Source organism: Helianthus annuus, chromosome 13 (genome assembly GCF_002127325.2).
Source record: "Helianthus annuus cultivar XRQ/B chromosome 13, HanXRQr2.0-SUNRISE, whole genome shotgun sequence".
NCBI lineage: Eukaryota > Viridiplantae > Streptophyta > Magnoliopsida > Asterales > Asteraceae > Helianthus > Helianthus annuus.
Window position 1 is genome coordinate 52823847 of NC_035445.2, and position 20553 is coordinate 52844399.

The 20553-nt window shown below is 35.8% G+C and overlaps 3 protein-coding genes across 4 annotated transcripts; 1 reads left to right on the forward strand and 2 right to left on the reverse strand.

Moving 5' to 3' along the window:
* Nucleotides 1-2956: 2956 nt before the first annotated feature.
* LOC110897883 (short-chain dehydrogenase TIC 32, chloroplastic) lies at nucleotides 2957-7372 on the forward strand. Of its 2 annotated transcripts, none has more exons than XM_022144616.2 (9): nucleotides 2957-3341; nucleotides 4426-4617; nucleotides 5839-6070; nucleotides 6171-6250; nucleotides 6395-6545; nucleotides 6626-6704; nucleotides 6785-6869; nucleotides 6954-7000; nucleotides 7100-7372. In XM_022144616.2, exons 2-9 carry the CDS (start codon nucleotides 4512-4514, stop codon nucleotides 7262-7264), a joined length of 945 nt encoding a protein of 314 aa, XP_022000308.1. In that variant the 5' UTR covers nucleotides 2957-3341; nucleotides 4426-4511; the 3' UTR covers nucleotides 7265-7372. The 2 variants fall into 2 exon arrangements, with proteins under 2 accessions (XP_022000308.1, XP_022000306.1); XM_022144614.2 differs by having other exon boundaries at nucleotides 4509-4617.
* On the reverse strand, nucleotides 7279-8952 carry LOC110897882 (BTB/POZ domain-containing protein At5g41330-like). Its single transcript, XM_022144613.2, has one exon. The coding sequence runs from the start codon at nucleotides 8804-8806 to the stop codon at nucleotides 7394-7396; it is 1413 nt and encodes a 470-aa protein (XP_022000305.1). The 5' UTR covers nucleotides 8807-8952; the 3' UTR covers nucleotides 7279-7393.
* A 7267-nt stretch (nucleotides 8953-16219) lies between these two features.
* LOC110897881 (uncharacterized protein At1g76660) lies at nucleotides 16220-18443 on the reverse strand. Its single transcript, XM_022144612.2, has 2 exons — nucleotides 18218-18443; nucleotides 16220-17519 (listed from the first exon to the last, which is right to left on the reverse strand). Exons 1-2 carry the CDS (start codon nucleotides 18311-18313, stop codon nucleotides 16437-16439), a joined length of 1179 nt encoding a protein of 392 aa, XP_022000304.1. The 5' UTR covers nucleotides 18314-18443; the 3' UTR covers nucleotides 16220-16436.
* Nucleotides 18444-20553: the final 2110 nt, after the last annotated feature.

The window sequence follows — 20553 nt, forward strand, 5'->3', positions numbered from 1 at the left end:
CACCTATGGAGACGGGCACAAGGTACCAGGGCAAAGCCTTATCCGCCATGTGGATCGTGAGAACAAAGCGTCAGACACCCAAGTACCACGATGAGGGCATCGTGAATTTAGGTGGGGGAGAATGTCACGATCCGTCTAAATACAACTTTTTTGGCGAGTTCCGAAAGGTTCCGGAACACTAAAGATGCATCTAGGACTGCCCCGAAGTTTCCAGAATAGCCTACAACTTGCTGGAACATCTTGGCACCATCGGAAGACTCTAGATCAGCCTTGAAGGAGCTCGGAAGGGTCTAGAAAGGGCTGCATAATTCTGCTCAAAGTTTCAGCCAAGAACCCTCTAGAATCACCATGAAAACTCTTGGAAAGACTAAATGTTTTGTAAGATTGATCTAGAAATATGCTCTAAAATATCAAAGATATTTATGTATGGTTTATACTTAGAATATTCTACATCATGAATGATCTAGAATACTTAGTCACTAGTATAAATATGTAGTGAAGGTCTCATTTGGAGATCACCCAACATCATAGCAAGTTGTATACTTGTACTTGTAACCCACTCTTGTAAAACTCCATTGTAATCAATACTAAGTTGTTTCTTTGAAAGCAACACTTGCAATCATCACTTGATTCCCACAAAACCTTATCATCGTTGGGCACACAAGCTTACTTAGATTAAGTCTAAGTCGCTACACGTGAGTCAGAAGTTACTACGTGACATTATGCTATGATATCATGAAAGACAGTAGAAATGATTTACTGTATTCTATTTAATAAGGTTACAATATATAGAGATTAATCGGGTCTTGGGCTCGATACTAAAACCGTATATACTATATTCCAATATTCTTGATCCCACCAAGAGAATTCCAAGATTTACTGGAATCAATGTGCCTAAAATCAATGTAGGACGCTTCTCCTAAGCTTATCCCAATCTTGAACACAACCGAAAGGGTTTCAGAAACTGCGACATCAGAAAAACAATCATTTTTCTTTGATCTCCCACATGATTTTGCCTGATCTTATGTCTCAAAACTTTATGTTTCCCACTACTCCAGATGGTCCACTATGAGACCTAGAAGACTAACAGATTAAGACTAGAAACCCATTTCAGCTTTGTTGTTTAAATACATGAATCAATATCAGCACCAAAGATTTTGTTGCGCGCCATCTCTGATGCAACTCGAAACCTATTATTAACATCATAAACCATAATTGTTCATTGTTGCAGTCAAGGACATTACTCAAGACTATGTTTTGAATCAGTTTAGTTGCATTATATTGTATTTTATCTTCACGTTCGTTTGTTCTTTGTATACGATTTATATTAGTTTATTTTCTACGAGAGTTCCGTTATTATATATTTTATTATTTAACTTTAAATCTATTAAGTTTAACCTTACTTCTAAATTCTAGTAAACAATTTCAATTAATGCCACATTAAACCTCCTCATTTAATTTATTATTAAATTAGATGTTAGTAATAATACTAACTTTTATATTTTCTAAATTTTGCCCCTTTTATTTTAAAAGACTAATTAAACTATAGGTAACAATTTTTGTTGTCTTGTCTACAAATCAAATTTTGAATCTACTACATTATAAATTATTACATAGATATCTCGTATCATCTTTCACCTCCTAACTTTTTTCTTGCTCAAACCCTTATCATTGTTCAGTTAAAGAAAATGCATTTGTGAGGCTTCCTAAATAAAAAAGTAAAACGACTAGCAACCCTTGTTTTTCATATCCTAAAATTGATTTAAAAGATCTTTTATATAGGTACGAGTTAGTTAATTATTTAATTGTATCGTTATCTAAGCTTTCAATTAACGTAGTAGCAAACATATAATCCTAATAGCAATAACAATATATACTGATAATGATAGAATGATAATATATAACCATTGTCTGTATCTCTAACATTCATAAAATCATAACTGTTTACATCATACACGACACACGTTTTGATTATACACAGCACAAAATTTATTTGAATATTTGAAAAACGTCTCAAAAATATTGTTTAATCTTCATTACTAACTATTTGATTTTTTCTTTTCTTTACTAGACTCATGTAATACACGTGACTACAACCTAGTCCTTAATATGACGACAAACTTTAATCTAATCAAATATTTAAAATATCATGTCAAGAAATACAAAATGTCTTAAGAAAATAAGTGGGAGATGATTATTAATAGTGAATGCAAGTTTTATTCTTTATCTATATACCTAATTTCAGACGGTGTCTTTTCTCTTTAAAATTGATGAGTTTTGTGCTTAGTGTTTCAAAATCTTACACGTTACGTCCTTTGACTCTAACCTAGTTAATTTTAAACATTAAGTTTGATCATGATGCACATAAGGACAAATTAGTCATTTTCCTCTTTTATTTTAAATTTGTATCTTAAATAAATAAAGAAAAAAATATATATAAAAATCCTAAAACCCTTCTCTCTCAACTCTCTTTGGGTATGTTTGGCATGAAGCTTTTAGGAGTTTTTAGGAGCTTCAAGCTTTAAGCTTTTAACAAAAAGTTCCTACTTAATAAAAAGTCTTGTTTGGTTGAAGGAGCTTTAAGCTTTTAGGTTAGGAGCTTGAAGCTTTTGGTTGAACGCTACTACTAGTAGCGTTTAGAAGGAGCTACAAGCTTTTAGAGAAAAATGACTATTTTAACCTCTCAAAATAAGAAACTTTTTAATGCACCAACTTTCTAAATTTTTAGTTATGTCTATTTTGGTAATTTTATACATTTTATTAAAAGCTCCAGCTACTCTACCAAACACCAAATATATCTAAAAAGCTACAGCTACTAGCTACCAGCTACAACTACCAGCCACCAGCTACCAGCTTACAGCTTTCAGCTACCAGCCACCAGCTACTTTTGCCAAACATACCCTTTGTCTCCCTCTCTGTAAACAATAAAAAAAAAAAAATCCTAAAACCATTTTTCCAAATTTGCCGTTCAAAAAAATAAAGAAAATAAAAATAAAACAATGAATTTTCCTCAAGGTGAACCACCACCGCCACATGACCACCACTTGCCATGGCAATTCCCCACCATCTGAACCCCTACCACCGCATCCCCTCACCATCTTCTTCTCCGGTGAAGCACCACCCACTACCATCTGAACCGCTATCACCGCCCCACCACACCTTCTCACAACTCCGATTTGAGCCATCCGAGATCTGGTCGGGAGAAGATAGTGTTACTCGAGAAAAAGGTTACTCTCTTAGGGTATTACCGACCAAACCTAATATCCATCTCTTTAGCCACTACACACTTCAACAACTCCCTTAACGGCATCTATAATCGAGTTGCAGGTTTTGTTTGGGTGGTAAGTGAGAAAGAAAGGTTTGATCGGATTTTTATATAAATGTAAACTAAAAATAATACATCAGATTGTTTGTATTCTTGTTATTTTTGTGATTCAAACTCAGAATTTATTCAATTTGCTTTTCCCTTGTTTGTAATGTATATTTAGTAATTACTACAATATTTAGATTTTTTTTCTATAAACATGTATGAAACAATTCGTTTCATATAACTTTTTGTACATATTAGTGATCATCGAAGACGATCCAACTAGTTCTAGATTGGTTGAAAGCAGTGTTGTAAGAATCGCTAGGCGCTAGTTGGGTGATGGGGTACCGACTAGCGATTAATCGGGAATAATAGGGATTACTCGGAATTAATCGGATTAAGTTTTTTATATGTAAATTTTAGTTGTATATATACACATACATTTTTATATGTAGTTTTTTAAAGTAGACATGTTTTAACCTCTCATTGACCCATTTTTTAAGTAATTGGAAGAAATTTATATGGTTTGGTCGAAATTTGGCCGACGTCCGGCCGAAATTTGCCCAGAATAGGACTGCCATTGACTGCCTAGCGATTAATCGGCCATTAATCAGTGAACCTCCGATTAGTGATTAATGGGCGATTAATCAGAGACTAGTCGGGGTTTCTACAACCATGGTTGAAAGTTTTGTATGAGAGAGAAGGTGATAACTAGGGTTTGGGTGGGTATAAATTGGGGAAAATGGGAAGGGTTGCTGAAATGACTGATTTGCCCTCATATGCAAGTCACATGATTAGATTTAACCGAAAAAATAAACTTGGTTAGGCCTAAACGGCATAACGTGTAGCATTTTAAAACATTAAGTACAAAACGCATCAGTTTTAAAGATAAAGGGCACCGTCTGAAATTAGGTATATAGATAAAAGGACAAAATTTGCAATTCACTCTGATTATGAATATAAAAGTTGTGTGTGTGAAATTAAGTAAGGATTAATTTTACATGATATTAACGTATAATTATAAAGAAATATAGTTGCAGGATCTAGTCGGTGTATTTATTTCATTAGCATCTTAGATATTAGTTCTATGAACCTTGTTAACCACGAACAATTGCTAGGAACAAATTATTATTGATCATATATATAAAGAACGTACGCTCCGACCGACCAGTTGATCATATTGTTTCTTAACCTGTGAAAGAACATGTGGATTTTTGGAAGAAATGGTGCATCTGGATTTTCAGCAACTTCAACAGCTGAGGAACTTACTGAAGGAATACATGCATCTGGTCTTACCGCCATTGTTACCGGTATGAACGATTAGCTTTCCTTTATTATGTTTGATTTGTGGTCGAAAATGGTGTTGGTGTTTATGTAACCGAAAACTGGGTATTTACGGTCGCAAAGCGGTCACAATTTCCCTGTTGCAACTATTTTGCAACCGAAAATGGGGTGGTGGAAACATGTTGGGGATTTTGTGACCAATAAAACAGTCGACTGTTTTTGCGACCGTATTGCCTTTTACAAGGTAGCTACAACTTCTCTTCTCTTTGAATCTGTGTTCTGAGGTTCAAATATACGGAAATTACTTTTGTTTATGTTATGAAGTTAAATATGTATTACACAAACAAGATGACAATCCTATTGGAGATGCTATTGTAGATAAAAATTTTGCCTGCAATTTTTGTTATGGTATTTAGATTTAGACCATTCTTACGCGTTACCTAGTGCTCAAATATGGTGTTTGTCGCACACAAAAGTGGCGTGGATTCAGTTTTTTTTTTTTCCGAATACAAGATAGATGGTATTTAGGTGTAATAAATGCTAAAAAATACCATTTTTAATGTATTTTCTGGCTTTTAGTTGTCTTTGTTAATTGTTAATGTCTAGCCGCTCATTTCTCTCTAAAAACAAAACTCAAAGCATTTGTCTTTTATTCTTGGTTTTTCTTATGACATGTGATGGCTAAATTATTTATTACCTATTTTATTTATTTGTTAATTTATATTTTTAATTGTAGATAAGATTATTTGTAATGCTTTTAACTAAGTGTCATTGTTAAAGTGGCACGTCATTGCCACTTAGGGAGTGAGCCTATAACTAAACCACACTTTCATATAGATGTAGTAGTTTTAACTGAAAATTAAATAAAAGAACAAAAAGTTAATGTGTGATTGGTTGGAAAAATCATGGGCCCCACTCATTCTCCTCTCACGCCCGCCAAGTCAATGGTGGGGGTGCCCATGGCGCCGACCAGTAAAAACTTAAATGTAATAAAAAAAAAAGTAAAGTTTGTCTATTATCATAATCATCTTCATTAGATTCATATATGATTCTTCAACAGCTAGCACATGACCCTTAGTCATTAAAACTTTTGTTTGTTTCTAAAATTAAAAAAAAAAAAAAAAAAAAACTTTTGTTGAATCTACAAATAACAGACTTTTTATAGAATTTTTGGTTTGGCTATTAGCCAAATCCCCATCATCCTAAGTCGGAGCGAAACTCTTAATGTATGTGCATGCACTGATCAGGAGCTACAAGTGGTATCGGGTCTGAGACAGCACGAGTGCTTGCATTGCGTGGAGTACATGTTATCATGGCAGTAAGAAACACAGAAAAAGCGACACAAGTTAAAGAAACTATACTTGAAGACATACCAAATGCTAAAGTCGATATAATGGAGTTAGATCTAAGTTCTATGGCATCCGTACGGGACTTTGCAGCCAAATACCAGTCATCAGGTCTTCCCCTACATGTTCTAATGTAAGTAACCATATATAACTTGCATAACATCTTGAAATGGATCAGTCGAGCGCAGTCAGTTGAATAACGGGCCATAATTGCTGGTTTGTTTTGCTGCTAGTAACAATGCAGGTGTTTTGTCTCCACAATTCAAGCTTTCGAACGAGAAGATCGAACTGCATTTTGCGACTAATCATTTAGGTGTGTTTGAATGCATTGATCACTTTTGATTGTGAATTTGTTGGTTGCTATCAGGGGTGACAAACGAACCCAGACTTGACGAATTTCGAACAAAACAATCTCCTTACAAAACAAACTTTTGATTATCAATTCATCGGTTTTCAGGTCATTTTCTTTTGACGAATCTGTTGTTAGAGACAATGAAGACAACTTCATATGAACAAAACACAGAAGGACGAATAATTAACGTATCATCTGAAGGACATCGTTTTGCATACACTGGACCTTTATCTGATTATATGAACAATGAATCAAGGTTAAACAAAACACAAACTCGATCTCCTTACAAAACAAACTTTTTGCAAAATACATTGACTTACTAAATTATACATGCAGTTATAGTTCCATATATGCTTATGGACTATCAAAACTGGCTAATATACTTCATGCTAACGAGCTAGCAAGACTTTTGAAGGTCACTTTAGTCCTTTTGCTGTCTTTAACTAGTATCGACTTGATATGAGACTATTATAACTGACCCATCGTGATCATTAGGAGGAGGGGGTTAACATCACTGCAAATTCATTACATCCTGGATTCATCAACACCGAGCTTTTTCGTGGCCACAATATATTCTCCAGTATGTATGCAACCCTTCAAATACTGACTAGAAACTTGTTATAAAGATCATGTTTTTGTTAACCTGTTTCTGTTTCCGTCACAGTTATTTGCAACCGGATTTTGAGGTACTTTATAAAAGATCTTTCACAGGTGTGTAATTTAGGTTTGTTATAGCATATACATTCAGTAGACATAGACACATAGTCGTATGCGGTTGTTTGGTTAATTACTCCTGGTGTTTTCGATCAGGGTGCCGCAACAACATGCTATCTAGCTTTAAACCCACAGGTGAAAGGCGTCACAGGTGAGTTTTTTGTTGATAGTAACTTGGCAAAACCGTCATCGAGAGCAAAAGATCAAGAGTTAGCCAAGGAGTTGTGGGAGTTTAGTATGGGCTTGACTAGCTCAAAGTGAGTAAAGACTTAGTATGTTGATGTATATGGTGAAATAATATATCCTTGTACTTGTATAATATATTTTGGGTGTTACAACTTTTTTTAAAAAATGATTACTAAACTGTCATCTATGTGTTTTAACTTTTAACTAAAATCCTCTTCTGGAGCTTTCCCAAACCTCAACACATTGTTGATCTCTTCTAGTTACAAACATTTTACTTCCACTAAATCCCAAATTTGTAACCCTATTTCCCCCTACATCCTTTGTTCTTCCCAAAAGGTTCTTTCTAAATACTCTTTCATCTTTCCCATTTTCAACCATCAAAACTTCTGAACACACCTCCAATTCACCTTCTTTACCACAAAACACTTGGTTTCCATGGCTCTCAATCTTGCACCCAAGCCCTTCTTTCTTCCCATTCATCGGTTTCTTCGTACCACCGAAATAATTCCAAGAGTTGTTAGAATCAATGCGCCTAAAATCGATGTACGACGCTTCTCCTGAGTTTATCCCAATCTTGAAAACAGCCGAAAGGGTGTTGGAAACCGTGACATCCGAAAAACAATCGGATTTTTCTTTAATCTCCCACGCGATTTCGCCTGATCTTACGTCCCAAAACTTTATGTTCCCCGAAACTCCAGATGGCCCGCTATGAGACGCTGCAGCCATTAACAGATTAACGCTCGGAACCCATTTTAGTTTCATCGCTGGAATGCAAGAATCAAGATCGGCACCAAAGATTTCGTTGCGCGCTATCTCGGATACAGTTCTAAACCCATCATTAACATCATAAACCATAATAGAATTCGAATTCCTACGGCCCGATTCAAAACTAGTAAATAAAAACTCGGGTGATTTCCCAATTGCTTGAACGGTTGAGCTAGATTTAGTCAAGTTTTCCCAATTCAAACTCTGCATTAACAAACCCTTATCAAGATCAATAATTTGCAGCCCAGAGAAATCAGTGGCACCTGCTGCAACAACATTAGATGATAAAGACAACAAAGAATCAATGGCGGCGAATCGGGTCAAAACCGTTGACTTTCTTTGCAAAGCCCAGTCAAAAGATGTGATCTTGCTTCCATGAGAAACAAGAACTGACCCATTTTGTGATGTATCAATAACAGAGATAGGATCTCTGCCACCAAGATTCAAAATCTTTGATTTTTCAAGATTAAAAGCTTCAAATTGAGATGGGTTTGATTGACATTGAACAAGAAGATGATCAATCCCATAATATTTTGCCTCAAAGATGATATCTTGAATGTCAAAAAGCTTAGCTTTTGATGGGAGATTACCGGTTCTTAAAACAGAAAGAAGGATTGAAAAGAGATCAGGGTCTCTATCAACAAATGGGATTTGATTGTTTTGATCATAAGAGTTGAAAAGATTGGAGAAAAGGGTGTTGGAGCCAGCTAGGGTTAGGGTTTGTTTGGTGGTTTGAAAGATCTGACCACCCACATCAATTGTGACAATATTGGTGGATGAATGGTTGTTGGGTTTGTGATGATTTGGGGAAAACACTGTTGAAAGAGGGCTTGATTGTGAAAAAGGTGGCATCTTTGTGATGAATTAGTGAAAAGGGGATGATGGTTGTTAGATTTGGGGGGGAAATTGAAGATTATAAATGGGGGTTGTTTGGTTATAGGTGGTGAGAAAATGATGGAAGTGTGGGCTTCTGGAAGGTCAATAAAGATTGTTTTTCATGAGATCATATTCTAGATGTTTGGAAGATCATGGTGACGTTTTTGCCACTTTATTATCTCTAGAAAGTCGTACCATTGATTCTTGTGACTTGTTTTTTTTTTTAACGGCCAACAAACTCAATCCCGAGTATTCTTGGGGCACCCACTGGACAAACGGAGTACTCCGAGAGTAACCTGAGTCCACCACCAATTCCGGGGAAAACCCGGTAACCCACCCGCCCGTAGGCACGACAGTGAAATTACCGGTAAAACCCGTTTGGCTCAAGGATCCAACCCAGGTTTCCCTGGGTCTCCTATCATTGCCCACCAGTGCCTCACTCTGCACCAAGTGGGAGTCGAACCTGCATCTCTGAAGAGAAATGCAAACCCTCCACCACTTGATCTAGAGATCATTGGCTGATTCTTGTGACTTGTGACAACTAAATAGGATACTAAACCAATCCTTTAACCAGTTTAGGTGATATTTGTTTGGGTCTGATCTGGTTCGTCGGTTTGAATCTGGTCCGAGTATGTATATTTGAAACAGGTTTGAGAGAACCGGTTTGAAAAAATACGTTGAATTTGGTTTGAAACCGATCCAATCTGGTATGGTTTTCATTTAGAAACCAGTTTGGGTTAATCCGGTTTTGACTTTCATTGACTCAATCCGAACAGTTTGGCACAAAAACAATTTTTTTTCCACTGCTAGTTCGGATAGATATCAGTGTTTAAGCTTAGACCTACATACAGTCCGACCCATTAGACTCGGCCCAACCAACACGGAGCTCCTTTCCTTCTCTCGTACATTGATACATAGAAGAAGGGGTGATCCTCCGTCACAAAGGATCCTCTTTCATTGGGCTTCTTTCATTTTCTCATACATTATATTAGGTGGGGGGCAGACTTTCAAAATCTAAACCGGTGAGGGCCGAACTTTTATAAATCCAATAGTTTACACTAAAAAAAATTGAAAATTTTCAATAAAATTAACACTACGAACGAAAAATCGGTGAGGGCCAGGGTGCTAACTTAACTTGCGAAGTCTCGACCCCTTCTAGTGGATTTTCTTCATTTTGTAAGTCTTATCCCATGATGAAAAAGCTAGACCCGGACATCCGGTACACACACCCGACTTCACAATTTATGCTTCAACAATCGTGGCGAAACTAGGTACTGAAGTGACTTCGTGGACTCTTCTTCTACGTGTAATATACCAAAAGCGGCTATGATTTACCCTATATTTTCGAAGAAGGACCATTAAAAGAATCAAAGGTCTCCTACACCATCTTGATCACCACACTGGTCATGAAATGAAATGAAATAAAGTAGAAAAGAATATTTCGACGAAGGTACTTAGTAAATTCTATATATAAAAAAAATATTAGTATTTAAATTATTAAAATAGTTCGAGCAACGAGTAACAAAAAGCAATGGAATCATGATGTTGACGTGAGTACATGGAAATAAGAAAGTAATAATTCTAGAAGGTCAGTTTCTATGTTATTTCCTGTCACTGCACAAGATTTTGGAGAATTTTATTATTTGACTAAATCTTGAGCCACCCAAATAATAACATATTTGATTATTAGTTCAACAAAAAGTTGTTAATTTAAGATAACTAGTTTTTTTTTTCGTCGCGCGTTGCAGTGAAACTGAGCAAATGATAATGTAAAACAAACGTGATTTGAAAATATAGCATGTTGTTTAGAAAGTCAAACCATTAGAACAGTTTAGTTTATCATTGTGCTGTCTTATGATACCAAATAAATACTTTAATAAGTACAATTTCGTTTTTAAAAAAAACTTATAACGGAATGTCCGGGAAAAATCAATCATAACTACGTACTTAAGTTTTTAGAAAAAGGTTATAAACGTAAGTTATTAAAGAAGTATCAAAGTAATCGATAATATATGTTCTTAAAAAAGAAAAGAGAATTATTAAAAAAAACGGTTGATGTGTGTAAAATGCAACATATAAATCACATCAATTAAGGCATAAAACTAACCCTTTTTGAGTACTAATGTTGGAAAAATAGTGTTTTTGTCTTCCTTTTGCATTTTCAGGATTGAGCTCAAAATCACAAAAGAAGCAAAAAGACAACTAATTCTAGCATAAATACAAGAAAAGGAACAAAAGTAGACTGCCCGGACCCTCAACGGCACCTCCCAAGGCAAAGGAGAAGAAACAGAGTCTGAACACGCCCCGTGTCCAGCAACACGGGGGCGTGCCCAGGAAGCAGCAGAAAAGACAAACAAGTAGAAGCTTCCATTGCCCACCACGGGGCCGTGTCCAGCGGGCACGGGGGCGTGGTGAAAGTACAGCAGGCGCATTAATTGTAATTCGCAATTACAATTAATGAAGAGAGAGAATGTCAGACGGGCACGGGGCCGTGTCCAGCGGACACGGGGCCGTGTCCAGCCTTCTGTTCAGCCTATAAATAGAGGAGCTTGACTTCATTCTCTCTCATCCCTTGGCACACCACCTCTCTCACACTTCATCCACCACCCATCACCACCATAACACCATCATCCACCACCATCATCCATTGTCCATCATAGAGTGTGTGAGTCGTCTCGGGATCCAAGATTGATCGTAAGAGTTCTTGACAATCAAGGCCATGTTTGCCTAAGTCTCTTACATCACTTGGTGAAGACAAGTGTTTAGTATAATACTTTTTATTTTTAATCTTTTGCACTTTTTATTTGGTTTTGTATTAATGACTTTAATAACTAGTTACTTATGTTGAAGGTGATCTTTCCTTATCGTTTGTCCGTGGTGTCTTGGCATTATTTTACTGTCTATATAAAATAAAAGATTTTCACCATTCATATCTCCACGGTCTATATGGAGCTATGTTGGCTACCTGGTCGGGGGTTAAGGGAACGGTTTGGTAAGGGTCTTGCCCTTGTTCAGCGTTTAGAGGTCCTGCTTGGGACCTGGGTCAATTTTAGTAGGATCTCCTTCAATGCCCATAGGTATTGGATGGCGGGGATCCAAACTCTTTGACCCCCTCATAAGTTAACTACTATTAATACTATAACCCGGCTATTTAGGACTGTATCCCTGCTGACTCAGACTACTTAGCCGAGGGTAACGTCACCGCCAAAAGCGGGGCCTACCACAATTTGCATTAATAACTTAATTCATTATCTTTCAATAATCCGACCCTTTAGGATTGTATCCTTGCTGACTCAAACTACTGGGTTGAGGGTAACGTCGCCTTCAAAAGAGGGGCCTACTACAATAACTAAGATAATCTTTTAAACAAGTGCAAAAGTGCGAAAATAATCAAAGGTTATACTAATACACGTGTCGGATCCAAGTGATTCATCTTGTCTATCTGTTTTTATTTTATTTTTATTTTCAGCATTTAGTTAGTTTTTACTTTTCTTAGTTTAAAACATTTTTCTAACCTTTTGATTTGATTAGACGTTGAGGATAAACCGGTACTAAAAGCTCTTGTGTCCTTGGACGACCTCGGTATCTTACCAACACTATACTACGTCTACGATGGGTGCACTTGCCCATATGTGTGTTTAGTGTTAGTAACTATCGTGTTTTATAAATTTAAAACTTGGCTAAAAGTGTAAAAAGGGGCTAAAATATACATCTAAAATATAACACACTTCACGCACATCAACGGTATAGGAAATATATGGTTTTAAAAAAGAAAAAAAATAAAATAATTAAAAACTATATATTATTATAAAATTAAAATTACTATTCATCATCTTTTACTAACAATATATATAGAGTAAATTACAAGTTTTGTCCTTTATGTATGTCCCAAATTGCAGGCGCTGTCCTTTAAACCAAAACTTGACAAGAGGTGTCCTTTGTGTTTTCAAAATCTTGCACGTTTTGTCCTTTAGGCCAAACTTAGTTAGATTTGTTAGTTAAATCTGGTATCAAGGGGCTGTTTTGTAAAAAAAATTATTCAGGAACTAAATAGTACAAAACTTATTATTATTATTATTATTATTATTATTATTATTATTATTATTATTATTATTAGTATTATTATTATTATTATTATTATTATTAATTTTATTATTATTATTATTATTATTATTATTATTATTATTATTATTATTATTATTGAGTAAATTACTAACCACCATCACCACCACCCTTCATCACCATCACCATCACCACCACCCTCCACCGCCGCCACCACCACCACCACCGCCACCACCACCACTACCGAAAGTGTTTGACGAAAAAAAAAATCAGATAAGCATTCGACTTGTAGGTGCTTTGAGTAAAAGTACATACCTTCAGTAAAGAAATCAAAGATTTCGATTAACACCATCCTTATCACTTAAACCAGACAATTCATCAAAAGAAATCAAAGATTTCGATGAAACATTTAGTAAAGCTTGCTTTAACATATTAATCGCAAACAACTTCCCATTCATTTCACCATACAATATACCAAACTGCAAACCTAACCACATCAACACTCTGTACAAAACCGGACAATCACCACCACCCGCTCGCTCCCCTTTCGAAAACGAAACCATATATCCAACAGCCTCCCTAGCTATAGCCCTCAAACAAACCCTAAACAACAGAAGCATATGATCCCTCGTAAACACATCAATCACAACCCCATAAAACGGCGAATTCACCAACATCCACTCCATCAAACCATCCTCCCCACACAAGTAACAACACCACACAATCAAACAAACAACACCGCGCGAATAAACCAACCGATAATCATTCCACTGACTAATCTCTATCCTAACATTGTAGTACTCAGAGGGAAGCAGCTTAACAAAATAACCACTACTAAACAGACCAGCTGGCAACGTAAGCGTAAGATCGGCGTTGTTATTGTGTTGCGGAAACGTAACAACCGCCGGACAATCAGTGTAAAAGAAGTTTGAATCGAGAAATGTGTGGTAATCGGTTAAGGATATAGAGAGATCTGTGTTGGAATTGAGATGATTGATTTTGTGAGTGGTGATGGTGGTGGCGGTGGTGGTGGTAATGGGTGGATGGTCGTGATGAGGGAAGGTTGTTGAGCGGCGGAGGGCGGTGGGTGTGGTGGTAATGGCGGTGGTGGTTGCAGGTGTTTGGGGGCGGTGGTGAATGGGGATAAATGGGGAAGACGACCTAATTTGGGGATTTTATATTTTTAAGTTTTGTCAATTTAGTCCCTGAATAATTTTTTTTACAAAATAGCCCCTTGATACCAGATTTAACTAACAAATCTAACTAAGTTTGGCCTAAAGGACAAAACGTGCAAGATTTTGAAAACACAAAGGACACCGCCTGTCAAGTTTTGGTTTAAAGGACATCGCCTGCAATTTGGGACATACATAAAGGACAAAACTTGTAATTTACTCATATATATATATATAACTATAATTACCACCCGCCGTAATACGGCGGGAATTCATTAGTTATATACATCATATTAGATGAAAGTCAAATGTTTCTTACATGACCGTGAACCTGTGTGTAAAAGATAGAAAAGAATAACTAAGTTGGTCTCTGACCCGGGCGTTGCGACAGACTTATCAAACGGGGGAAAATAGATGCGCTGGAACAGACATGTCAAACGAGAAAAATTAGATGAAAAAACATGGAACCCCACACGCACATTGCGGCGTGTTAACTCGGAAAATTTAGAACGAAACGTTAAACGGAAAACTTCCGAAAGATGAAAAGTTTAAGGAGCCAAACTTGAAAGTTAAAAAGTGTTAGGGTTAAATTGCAAATGATGAAAAACTTTGGGTTAAAAGTAAAAAAACCAAAAGGGTTAAATTGCAAAAGATAGAAACTTTTAAATTATAAGACCATGTGCATGTGGCAGCTAGTCAGCAATGGGGCATTATGGGGCGTTTTCTAAAATGGGTGTAGTGGGGATGTGGGCATTGTGGGACATTATGTTTGTAATAAAATTAAATAAAAAACATCAAAAGTCTGATTGGTTTTACAAAAAGGAAAATGAAGGTGATTGGACACAAGAAATGGGCACGGGCGTGGAAAATAAAACGCCTAAACAAAATTTTGCCGAAAAAACGCCTCGGGGGGGGGGGGGGGAGCTTTGGCGTGGATGGGCTTAAAAACCCCCCAATATTAACGAGTATGCACGGTCTAAGTGAAAAATCAAACTAATCAAAAGGTTTAAATTACCAAAGAATGAAACTTTAGATTTAAATTGTCAAAGATTAAACTTCAAGGTTAGAAAGTAAAAATCAATTTTTTTTTGAAAAACTCCCAAAACCAATGGTACAACTATCATTTGCACATTGTTGCTTATTTATAGTTTATAAAAGTAAAAAATCAAACTAATCAAAAGGTTTAAATTACCAAAGAATGAAAGATTAGATTTAAATTGCCAAAGATTGAAACTTTAGAGTTAGAAAGGAAAAAGTCATTTTTTTTTTTGAAAAACTTCCAAAACCAATGGTACAACTATCATATGCATATAGATGTTGCTTATTTATAGTTTATAATTTATAATTTATAATTATAATTTATAATGTTGATTTGAAAAGTATTGTTTGATTATGATGCAAGTAAAGCTTTATTATTAATTAATTCCCAACCAAAAATCTAAGGGGTGTGTTTGTAATTTGTATGATGATTTGCTATCTCTCTTCCTCTCTCTTTCTCTTTGTTAACTTTAAATTAATATTCTATTCAAATAAAATAATTAATAAATAATAAACGAGTCTAGCTCAAGTAAAACTTTGAGAATTAGAAACAAAACTTTAAATGTGTCAAACTCTGAGATATCTTAAGCTAAATGTCGTGAGCTCGGCTTGGCTTAGCTGGTGCTCTTCTACTCCCGTACATATATGATCCATAAATATCTGAAACTACAAATAGATTACATGAATTCGTTTGCTGAAGGTTACGATTAGGCTGGGATGATAATCTACTTCGACGGAACTCTGAAACCATGATTCAAGAACAACCACCTTTGTTAATCGGGTTCCATCTCTTATTCAATTTCCTTGGCATTATAATAATAGATAGAAGCCAGAGCATTCAAATCCAACAATAAAAGAAAATGATTAACTAACAAAGGAGTTCAGTACAAGCCAAACTCGATTTTGTAAGATTACTCAAGAGCTCGAGCTCTGGTCATAGAGCCTAGAGTACGTAACAAGCCGAATTCAAGCTCAGGCTCTCTTAAGTCAAACAAAAACGAGTGCGACTCCTTTACATCCATGTGGATATCCATCTACTTTCATATGCTCTTTTGTCATCATTTTTATTTCTTTTGAGAATTGAGACTGCAAAAACCATAATGAAAAATTGTTGATATAGAAAAAGTTTTGCATTTCTGATTATACTAAAGCACGGACTAGAAAAAGAAACTACCTTTAGTTACAGTATTTGCATGACTGATAATGATGAGTAAAACTTTACAAAAATCTATTAAAAAAATGCTGATCTTATGATATCACATGCATCTAACAAACCTTGTGATTTGTATATCTTAAACTAACTTCTTTCCTAATTTTTGGTTCCTCCAAAATCATTAGCTGACACCTGGCTGTACCATAGGAAAAAAAGCCCAGTCTTTTATAGGCCCAGGCCCAGTTTCTTTGTCAAGAACCTTCTCATTAGCCCACCAGTCAGACTCTCCACCTTCTGTGCTACCAAAGTTGAATTCTTTAGCAGATCCAAGGGTGCCACTTGATCTATGGCCCGTTGCCACGTCACCCGGACAACAATCTCGACCCTTTGCCACATCAGCAGTAAGCTTCCTTTCAACGCATCTTACAATTTCTTCCGCGGTGATCTCAAACGAGACTCTAGGGTCAACCATATGCTGATCATCGTTTGAGAAAGTCGTTAGCGGGCCCACATCTGAGTGTTGGCGGTCCAGAATCGACTGTGGGCCTGTAGGATTCGGGGTTGTAGTCCCCTGGGATTTCCATCCATGAGGCCAGAGCTTTGCACTGGTCGGGTTGTGGAGAACAATGGGAACGCCACGAGGGATCTCACCATCCGGGAACGGAGAGGTGGTCCCGGAATTCGAGACAACCGAACCGGGTGATATGAGCTGGCCCATTGGGCTTCCGGGGTATAACTGATACAACTGAAACTCATGTTGGGATGATGAAAATTTCCGATCCACTTCAACATTTTGGTTAGCTGAACCAAGAAACCGGGCAAACGGCACTTCTGGTGACGACGGTGTGGTCAAATGAACCAACTCCGGAGGAGGTGTAAACGGTGCAGTTGATGGCTCGGTTGTATACGTCGAAAACACTGGCGGTGAAACCAGCTGTGTTTCATGAGCGTAAGGCCCAACAGCAAACATGTTAGTCGGATCACTAGGTGAATACATGCTAGCAGATGCAGCTGTAAAGGACAGTAATCCCCCAGGTGAATGCGCAGCAGACGGTGGTTCTGATTGTAGGAAAGATGCTGGAGATGACGGCGGAGCAACAAACGGAAGCACCACAGTAGATGGTTGAGTCGAGTTTACGACTGTTCTAGTCTCGGTCCTTGAAGAACTAGGTTCGGGAACAAGAACAGCATGCCCAATCTTCTTATTTTGCTTTTGTGACCCAAAACACGACGAAATGTTTAAAAAGCTTCCCCATCTTCGTTTCTGTATAAAAAACGATTTACAATCAACAAACAACATCTTACAGTTCAACAATCTGCCTGTATTAACAGCTGTTTCTAGGATTCTCTAACTACACAGAATTTGCAGCAGCACATACAAATAAGAATACTGTCACCATTTATTACACAAAATTCACTAATCTAACAAACATAACACGAAAACTGTCAGCCGAATGTTCATAATTTAACCTCCAAATTGAGCAACCACATTCAACCTATGAAATCAAAGTCATCAAACTAACCTTCAAATTAATTTCAAATTAAAAAAAAAAAAAAAACCACTAGAATCTGGACCACATAATATATTATAAACACACCTAAAAAATCATTAACCCTAACATCAAGTCCAACAAAATTACACCAAAATTAAAATATTTAAAAAAAACACAAAAATTAGGTCTAAAATCACAAAAAAAAAAAAAAAAAAAAAACACCTTCCAAACCAACACAAATCAGTATCATTTATCACTAATTAATACAAAATCAATAAGCACACACATTCAATTATTAATTTAATCGAAATCACAACAAAAATCAAAATATCAGATTCATCCAGCAGTTAAACAACAACAAATCTCGGATCTAAACACTTTTATCAAATCAAATTAACATCAAATAATACAATCGTTTCAAAACAGAAAAATCTAATCAACGAACACGATCGGAAAACGAAAACCTAACCTGAACCTGAGAAGAATGAGGTGCTCTGTTCTCCGCCGATGCGATGACGGATGCGGCGGCGTTGATGGTGTCGATTGGATCATTTACAGTTGACATGATGAAGATATTAAACAGCTTTTTGATCTGAAACTGAAGGATTGATGGTTTGTATGAATGAATGTATATATGTATATGTGTGTATATATGTATATGTGTGTGCAACACATTTGGGGTCAAACACGGCAAAAGACTTGAGATTTCGTTATTGGGAATATAAACCAAAAAGTCTAAAAGGTGATATTCATTACTTTTTTAGGGGGGTAACTGTAACTTTTGTGAAAGGACGAGAATGCCCTTTATGAGGAGGTTAACTTATTAGGTTCACCTAACATTGGTGACAAATCTACATGTTGTGATGTTGCTAAAGTTTTTTTAGTTGAGTGGATATGATATTGTTTAAAAGAATATAGTTGTCTTGGTTTAGAATAATTAATTAGTTTTTTAGAAGTTTATAAAAAAGAATTTGAAGAAATTGTTGTGTTTGTTAATGATGGGGCTACCCTCCTAAATATAGTTTATGCATGATGGCTCAAGACATTCGAGCTCTAATGTGCCTGGACGATCTTATATGTATATAAGATGAAGCAACATATTCATGAGTGTTAAAAATTAAAGTTATGAAAGTTTGCATTATCACTGATTTGGATGCTGCAAGTTTAGGTATCGCCAAACCTATTGAATAAGGAAGTTGCAAATGGCTCGCTTGAACATAAGGTGTTGAGTCATAGAGACATGACCTGATGACCATGCCTTAAAACAAAGGGGCATGCTAGTAGTGACATAGCATAAGAAAAATTAGACATTACCATCTCGGTCCCGACCATAACAACGTCAAATCACATTTCAAAACAAACCTAATAGTAATCCACTAAGCAATAATCACCTCACAGTAGCTAAAGACCTCAATACAAAACAAATCGATAATGTCATAATTACCAAGGAATAAAACAGTTGACAACGATTTTGTCATTGGATAAAAAGATGAACATACATACGTTATCTTATGATCAAACTACTAGACAATGGAACTGATTATACATAAGCATTAATGACAAGTACACCAACATTACCAAACTACTAAAACTCCCTATTTTTTACTAGAAACACATTCTTTACCCACTTAACTATTCTCTTTACCTCTGCTCTTATGATCCTTAACAAAACATATAATCACTCTCACGTTAAAATCTGATTACAACTAGGAACTCTCGAGTTTCATCCCTCTTTATTATAATATGTTTTTAAAGGAGAATATAAATTACTTAAAGGAGTGATAATCAAAACGGATTAAAAGTTAATCATTACTAATAATATCAAAAGTTTTTGGGGGAGCAATTTGCAAAGGTGAAAATGGTACTAGGTAGGGATAAGTTGATTTGGGGAATGAGTGGTTTAAAAATATAAAAAGTGATGTTTAAACTAATTGAATGAATGATAGTGGAGGGGACTTTGGTACATTTTTTTTGTGGGGTGAGTGAGTATAATAATAAGGCGCACGTGTGTCCATCCACGTCAACAATATCATACTTCAACTTGAAAACTTCTTCCAACCTGCCCACCACCACTCAATAAGTCAATGCTATTTTCCGGTTGTAACTCAAAATTGAACGTATACTTTTTAAGAAAAAATATTCCTTTCGAACGTAAACTACTAAGGTTTTAATTTTTAAAGAGTTAAATGTTATTTTAGTATTTGTGGTTTAGATCATTTTGTTAGTTTAGTTTAAAAGTTACATTTTTTTCTGTGGGTCTAAAAAGGTTTTACCGTTGCCATTTTAGTCTAGTAGATTAACTTCATCCATTTTTTCTGTTAATAAGAAGGGGAATTCAGTTATTTTATTTGCTGAATTGCCCTTCTAGTTAACAAAATTACATGAAAAATGATCGAATTGCCCTTCTCGTTAATAGAAAAAATGGATGAATTTAACCCACTGGACTAAAATAGGAACGGTGAAACTTTTTTAGACACACAGACAAAAATTGAAACATTTAAACTAAATTGTCAAAATGGCACAAACCACAGTGACTAAAATAACATTTAATTCATTTATAAATTATTATAGTCAATGAGTTTTAATTATAAGGGCTTTAGTTTTTTTAGAAGGGAATATGGTTTAATTAATACGTTAATAAATTCACTTAGATATGGTTTAAATAGAAAAAAAAAAAACGGTAACAATTTCTGTTTGACATGTAACATACTTTTTAACATATAAGATACTTTTCAATAACATTATTTATACACATACAATCATAGTTCAATCACAAAGGTGTGCATGGTTCGGTTCGGTTCAGTT

Excerpts from the sequence above, each read along its gene's own strand:
- LOC110897883 (XM_022144616.2), top strand. The coding sequence starts at position 4,512 with ATGTGGATTTTTGGAAGAAATGGTGCATCTGGATTTTCAGCAACTTCA. Across the intron at positions 4,618-5,838 it reads TCTTACCGCCATTGTTACCG|GAGCTACAAGTGGTATCGGG; the intron begins GTATGAACGATT and ends TGCACTGATCAG. Across the intron at positions 6,870-6,953 it reads TGGCCACAATATATTCTCCA|TTATTTGCAACCGGATTTTG; the intron begins GTATGTATGCAA and ends TTTCCGTCACAG.
- LOC110897882 (XM_022144613.2), bottom strand. The coding sequence starts at position 8,806 with ATGCCACCTTTTTCACAATCAAGCCCTCTTTCAACAGTGTTTTCCCCA.
- LOC110897881 (XM_022144612.2), bottom strand. The coding sequence starts at position 18,313 with ATGTCAACTGTAAATGATCCAATCGACACCATCAACGCCGCCGCATCC. Across the intron at positions 17,520-18,217 it reads CTCATTCTTCTCAGGTTCAG|AAACGAAGATGGGGAAGCTT; the intron begins GTTAGGTTTTCG and ends TTTTTTATACAG.